The following is a 7,066-nucleotide window of genomic DNA, read 5'->3' on the forward strand; positions in this document are numbered from 1 at the left end:
CAAGAGCAGGTGTGACCACCACGACACCAGGCGTGTTGCTGGGCAATGGCCACTCGAAGTCAGCGTCACGAACGGATATACTACCGACAGCAGCAGCAGAAGTCACAGAAACGTTGGCTGCGCCATTCTCCAATTGCACTTGGCCGTACTCGTCGCTGGAAAGGTACAGATCGATTCGAGCGAACGCAATCCGAGCCTGCGAGAACGCGGAAATGGCGACAGGGAGCTGGATCAACGCAGTTCGGCAGATGTTGACCATGGCGATGAGAGTGAAGGCATCGATAACCGAGATGGTGTCATTGACAGCCACGCAGATTCCAAGTGTAACTCCAGACAGGAACGCCGGAGTGAGGAAGAGCATTACTGTGTTGACGACTTGGTACCGGTGGAACTTGCGCAGCAGCGTAATCTCCTTGGCGCGAATCTTCTCGACGCGGAGTGCGAGCGATTCTTCCCAAGCGTAAAACTTCATGACACGAATCCCTTGCAACGACTCGGACGTGACTTTCACACGTTCGTCGATCACAGTCAGAAGATCGTGCTGAATCCGTGCAATGGTATTGCCCAACTGCACCGATATAATGCTGATAACGATCAAAGCGATAGCTCCACCCGCTGCAGAGTAAAAGTCGAAGAGAAACCCGACGAGTACAACGGAAATGATGAAACTCACGGGTCCGACCACAAGCCACGGACTCTCCATCATCACAGTGAATACACGTTCGGTATCAACACTCATGAGTGTCAACACCTCGCCTGTTGAATACTGTTGACGCGCCACACACGATAGACGTAGGGACTTCTGGTACACCAGATCCATGACCAGCGATCGCATGTTAGCACCCGTTCTAGATGAAACGAAGAACGCGTAGTTGAGTGAGCTCACTGCAACAATTGATGCTACCGCCATGATAGCCACTAGCCAGTATCCGCTGTTAACGTGAAAATTCTCCGGCTAGGTACTGCAGTACTGCCTGAACTACGTACGATTGCATGGACAGCGCGAAAATGTACAACAAGCAGTTGCCAAGCACAACGACTATCTCGCGTTTGAACGTGGCAATAAAAGCAATGGCGACGGGTGAGAGTACGAACGGCAGCTTCTTGTGCGGCTTGTACACCTTGAGAAACCGGGTTCCAAGCGACGTACACGAGTCGCTTTCGCACACTGGCCAGATGTTCTCTTTCTCGAGAACGTGCTTGGCTCCGAGCACGACCAGAGGCTGCAGCCAATGCACCACCATGATAGACAAAATGGATGCAGTGGCGAGAGGGTTCGGCAGCTGACTGAACAGCTTGGTGGTGGTTGGTTTGGCGGTCGACTCGTTCTTATCTTGAAGGCCAAGAGGTGTGGGTGGAGCAGACACGTAATGCTGCTGCTCTTCCATGGTAGTGTTTGGTCTCAATGTGAAAGCTGAGCTTTTGGGGATCTACCGGACAATTGCGAAGTGAGATCAACGAGCCCCGTAGAGATGAACAGACGTGAAGTCACGCAAGATACCGGTCGTCATTGCTGCCCCGGCACATCGCATGGTCAGCTTCAATGGCCTTCCCATCAGAAGATATGAAGTGCCACCATCGAAGCGTTTGATGGACGACGCCACCAAACGACTAATAACTGCAAGATTCACAACAACCACACTAACCGTTCGATATCGCTGGACGAGTGATAAACCTTCACGATTTGTATTCAATGCCCGTATTAGGTTAATACTACTATTAACCCTTTGGCCCAAACAGTGATATCATTGAATGGGGGATTCAATTGACAGTATTATTAATTCAACCAGGTATTAAATAATTGACACTGGTTAATCTGTTTGTTTCTAAAAAAAAAACCTTTTTGATTTTATCTTCTGAAACTGCAATAAATTACACAGTATATAATTATAGAAAGTAATTTATAGAAAATTGCAGAATTGGACATAATGTCCATCTTTGTTTGCGCAATTGAAAAACGTCCACAATTGCGCAAACACCAAACAAGCACTTCAACAACTACCGAAGAGCCAAAAAGGTAGCCCAGTCTGCACCACAAGACTTCGAGACGTTAGAACGCAGCAGCTCGTTCGGACATCTCGTTGCCATTGTTCAATTCGCCAGGTACCAGCGATGACTGAGCAACATCCATACACGGCTGGCCCTCAGACGCCCAAGTCGCAGCACTTCGTCGTCGATGATCCACCCAGGCCGTTCCGAGAGCAAGAGAACCCAATTCGCTCTGCGTCTTTACTCTCCATGGTGAGCATGGCTTGGATGCAGCCGCTGATCTCTCTCGGTGCCAAGCGTCCATTGGAACATGAAGATGTATGGACCATGTGTCCAGAAGATACGTGCGAGACGCTTCGAGTCAAGTTCGAGAAGGAACTCAACACTATCAACAACTTGGAGACTCCACCACCGCTTGGCATTCCGCGAGTGGCTTTGGCACTCGTGAGGACGTTTCCACATCATATCGCCGTCGTGTTTGCAAGTGACCTGCTGTTCATTGCTGGATCTGCACTGATGTCCTTCCTCGTGGAGGCCATTCTGGACTATATCAATGATCGAGACAATATCTTTGGTATCCAGAATGGCTACGTGTTGGTAGTCATGCTATCGTTTGTGGCATTCGTATCCATGATGAGCTTCAACTTCGCCTGGTTTGTCTCGTCACGAATTGGAGTCAATATGCGCTCATTGCTACTTGATGCCGTGTACCGCAAGTCGCTACGTCTCTCAAGTGAGGCTCGTCAGAAATATTCTTCGGGCGAGATCATGACGCTCGTCAGTGTCGACATCGACCGGGTTTTCAACGGAATGATGAATGGGCCGTGGGTTCTCCTGGCACCAATTGGGTTTACAGTCACTGTCGTGTTGATTGGCGTGCTTTTCGACACCGTTGCTGCTGTGGCAGGGCTAGCATTGCTGATTGTAGTGCTTACAACTTCATTCAGGTTGGCTAAGCGGATTGGCCGAGCTCGACGCGAACTGCTACCTGTGACCGAAGAACGTCTTCGAGTGACATCTGAGGCACTTCAGGGCATTCGCGTGACAAAATTTTACGCCTGGAACGAGTCAGTGGCTACTCGAGTGGAGAAAATGCGTCGTGAAGAAGTGAAACGCTATCGTCACTTTCATATTCTACAGATTCTAAACTCGGCGCTACTTTTCCTTACACCCACGTTCCTGGCCGGTGTGACGATCGGAGTATACGTCGTCTATCGTGGCGCATTCTCGGTAATCCAGGCGTTTACATTGATCGCAGTTATCAACGTGAGTCGACAAGGTGTCAACGCGTTCCCGTTAGGAATTGCGGATCTATCCCAATCAGCAGTAGCGTGTCACCGGATCGACGAATTTTTGGACAGCAATGAGCTCAAATCTGACACAGACGCCACTACATGTAGTGAGTCGCAATCTACCGCGAAAGGCAGTATTTCCGTTGAGAAAGCTCAGTTTTGTTGGTCTGCGGCTGGTGTTTCTTCCGATGGCGGCAAGGACGAGAGTTTTACGTGTGATATGGAAGCGACCACAGGCTTCAGCCTTGAGGACATTAACCTGCACGTCGAAGCTGGTTCTCTCGTTATGGTTGTTGGCACCGTTGGATCAGGGAAGTCAAGTTTGCTGCAGGCATTGCTCGGTGAGATGAAAACGGCACGTGGACACGTTGATATCAACGGAGAAATCGCGTATGTGAGTCAGGAAGCGTGGATCCGAAACGCAACTCTGCGTGACAACATCGTGTTTGAGGGGGATTTTGACAGTGAACGCTACGACAAGGTGCTGGCAGCGTCTCAATTGTCTCTGGATTTGGCCGCACTGCCCAGTGGTGATCGTACTGAGATCGGTGAACGCGGTATCAACTTGAGTGGAGGGCAGAAAGCTCGAGTGAGCGTCGCTAGAGCGCTGTATCGCAAGTCTACGGACATTCTGCTACTGGATGATCCATTGAGCGCCGTGGATCCACACGTTGCACATGCCATTTTCGAGCAGTGTATCCTAGGTCTTACCAAACAAAAGACTCGTGTTCTGGTGGTGAACAGCCATTACAACCTGCTGGTTCATGCCGATCACATTTTGGTCATGCAGAACGGACGTGTTGCGAGTGAAGGGAAATACACAGAAATTGTTGCTCGGTTCCCGGAGTTGGCTTCTAAATCGACAGTATGGGTGGAGAATGATGCGGTAAAGGAGACCAAACAGCAAGTATCGACGTCAAATCAAGAGAGCCATTTCGGTTCTTCACCCCCCGTTGCTACTGGCGACGTAAAGACTGAAGATCAATTGATGGAGAAAGAGGATCGCGTAAAAGGAAGAGTGACTGGATATATTTACAAGACTTATCTTGACGAGACTGGCGTCGGTGCATTCGCTGTTGTGGTGATCGTCGTTACGGGGTACACCGTAAGCCAAGGACTTCTCGTTCTAGTGAATTGGTGGCAAGCGTACTGGGCTGACAATATGCGTCACCCCAGTGCATCCTATTCAGCGTCGTGGTTCGGTTTGTGGTACTTCGGGTTCATCGCTCTCGGCGCGGTCGCTACAATCTGCCGTAGCATCACAGTGATGTTATTACTGCTACGGAGCTCCAAGAACCTGCACGACGAACTCTTTCGACGCGTCCTTACCGCACCAGTGAACACGTACTTCGACGTGACACCCGTGGGTCGAATTCTCAACCGCTTCTCGAACGACTTGGACCAAATGGACTCGTTACTCCCACAACAGTGGCAGAACTTTGTACAGAATATCTCACTAAGTGTTGGAGGCTTCATCGTCTGTGCTCTGGCATCCTACTGGATTGGGGTGTCGTACATCCCAGTGATAGCTGCACTTGGTGTGACGGGCGTCTACTTCAAAAAAACTTCTCGTGAAGTGAAGCGCCTCGAGGGAATTTCGCGATCGCCCGTGTACAATCTACTCGGCGAGACGTTGAACGGTGTACAGACCATCCGTGCCTTCAAGATGCAGTCGACATTTGAACAGATGAACGCGAATGCAGTCGATGAGAATGCGTCATTCTTCTTTATCTACTGGGCAGCCGGTCGGTGGTTGGCGGTGCGTCTAGACACTCTCTCTGTTGTGGTCATTTTTGTGGTCTCTCTCTACTTGGTGGCGACGAAAGGACAACTAGGCACTTTGCTGTCGGGTATTTCACTCGTGTACGCGCTCATGTTGACGTCGATGGTCCAGTCTTCGGTGCGTGATGTGGATCGTACAGACAACGCGATGACGAGTGTTGAGCGCATTCTGCACTTTCGAGAAATTCCACAAGAGGAAGACGCACCTGACGCTCCTCCCGTCAACGACACCTTGTGGCCGTCACAAGGTGCTATCAAATTTGACAATGTACAGCTAAAGTATCGACCGGAGTTGCCTCTTGTGCTTCGTGGTGTGAACATGGACATCACTGGTGGTGAGAAGGTGGGGATATGCGGACGCACAGGTGCCGGTAAGAGCTCTCTGACGATCGCGCTCTTCCGTATCTGTGAGTTTGAAAGCGGAACCATCAGCATAGATGGTGTGGATATCCAGAAAGTAAAATTGCATGACCTTCGACGGAGCCTCGCAATCATCCCGCAAGACCCCGTGCTATTCAGTGGCGCGCTGCGGGACAACCTCGATCCGTTTGGCGAATATTCGGATGCTGAAATCTGGACAGTCTTGACGCAGGTTCATCTCGCAGACGCAGTTTCGGCTTGGGGTTCTGGTTTGCAGTTCGTTCTCTCCGAAAAGGGCGACAACTTGTCGGTGGGGCAACGACAACTACTTTGTATTGGTCGGGCGTTGCTCAAGAACAGCAAGATCGTCGTACTGGATGAGGCCACCGCCAACGTGGACACGGCCACCGACGCGCTCATCCAAGCCACCATCCGACAGACGTTCGCCGACAAGACCGTGCTGATCATTGCGCACCGCATCAATACGATCATGCACTGCAACAAGATCGCGGTCATGGACGCCGGCCAGGTGGCTGAGTTCGGGTCACCCGCGGAGCTGTTGGCGCAGTCAGAATCGATCTTCGCATCATTGGCTGAAAGATCTAAGCTGTAGTGTTAAAATAACTGCCCACCGCGTATCCAAGAGACTAATAAACATTGGCATCAAATACTGAAAGCCCTGCTTGCAACATCAACCTCCAATATCCAATTCAAAGCTCTTGGTTTCATCCTGCGGATTTACTTGGCCATTCTCCCAGAATAATTGAATACATTTTCGTTGTCTTCATTGATTACTTTTAAGTAATAATACTGCACTACTACCAACTTACACAGAGCAAAACAATCTTCCAGAAGCAAACCGGAAATCTTGAAGCAATGTTTTTGTGGGCACACCTCATCATCGTGATGGGAAGTACAATTTACAACTTGACACACCTCATCATCGTGATAGGATGACTACTCTATGATAAAGAAGTTGTTTTAACCCTTAACTAGTACCATCACAATCACACTCGAATCCGTAATCGAACTTCCCCGATACGCTGTAATGACAATATATTGCCGATTCCTCACTTTGCAATTATTTTCATCGTGCTCCAGTCAGACGTTGGTCCTGGGCTCGTACTCGAGATTCACCGTGCTTAACCATGGAAGACATCCAGGAGAAACAACATTATGTGTCGGCACCGTCCACTCCTCGAAGTCTCCAAGGCAACGAAAAGAATACGAACAAGTCGGCATCCACCACCAAACTCTTCAGTCAGCTACCGAATCCGCTTGCTACGGCTTCGGTCTTGTCTGTCATGATGGTGCAGTGGCTCCAGCCCCTAGTTGTGCTGGGTGCCAAGCACGTTCTCGAGAAAGAAGACATCTGGCCAATTTGCGAAATCGACTCGTGCGCATCGCTCGGTCCTCGGTTTCGCAAGGTCTATGATCCATACAAGAAGCTGCCCTTCGGGATCTCACCCCTCGCGGTGGCTTTCATTACCACGTTCAAAGGCGAGATCGTCGTTGTACTTGGCAATTGTTTACTGTACGTGTTCGCGCTATCCTTGCAGGCGTACGTGGCACAGGCCGTGCTGCAATTCCTAGCTGGAGAAGAGAATCTATTTCACGTGGAAAATGGCTATGTGTTACTTGGG

At 50.1% G+C, this 7,066-nt stretch overlaps 3 protein-coding genes across 3 annotated transcripts in view; 2 read left to right on the forward strand and 1 right to left on the reverse strand.

The window, feature by feature from the left end:
• The window catches only part of PPTG_22086 (hypothetical protein), a gene marked incomplete at both ends in the record, with an annotated part of 4,121 nt that extends 2,733 nt beyond the window's left edge, over window positions 1–1,388 (reverse strand). The window contains 2 exons of the mRNA XM_008901693.1: window positions 17–932; window positions 988–1,388. Coding sequence (XP_008899941.1) covers window positions 17–932; window positions 988–1,388 — 1,317 coding nt within the window. The remainder of the gene's footprint in view (window positions 1–16; window positions 933–987) is intronic.
• Window positions 1,389–2,025: 637 nt separating this feature from the next.
• On the forward strand, window positions 2,026–6,110 carry PPTG_07343 (hypothetical protein). The gene has a single exon (XM_008901516.1). The coding sequence runs from the start codon at window positions 2,113–2,115 to the stop codon at window positions 6,034–6,036; it is 3,924 nt and encodes a 1,307-aa protein (XP_008899764.1). The 5' UTR covers window positions 2,026–2,112; the 3' UTR covers window positions 6,037–6,110.
• A 461-nt stretch (window positions 6,111–6,571) lies between these two features.
• On the forward strand, window positions 6,572–7,016 carry PPTG_07344 (hypothetical protein; the record flags this gene model as incomplete). The annotated part of the gene is made up of 2 exons (XM_008901517.1): window positions 6,572–6,957; window positions 6,983–7,016. The coding sequence occupies 2 exons, from the start codon at window positions 6,572–6,574 to the stop codon at window positions 7,014–7,016; spliced, it is 420 nt and encodes a 139-aa protein (XP_008899765.1).
• Between the last annotated feature and the right edge of the window lie 50 nt (window positions 7,017–7,066).

The sequence above is a fragment of the Phytophthora parasitica genome (assembly GCF_000247585.1).
Source record: "Phytophthora parasitica INRA-310 unplaced genomic scaffold supercont2.11, whole genome shotgun sequence".
Classification (NCBI taxonomy): domain Eukaryota; phylum Oomycota; class Peronosporomycetes; order Peronosporales; family Peronosporaceae; genus Phytophthora; species Phytophthora nicotianae.

Coding starts and splice junctions, on each gene's coding strand:
- PPTG_07343 (XM_008901516.1), top strand. CDS start 2,113: ATGACTGAGCAACATCCATACACGGCTGGCCCTCAGACGCCCAAGTCG.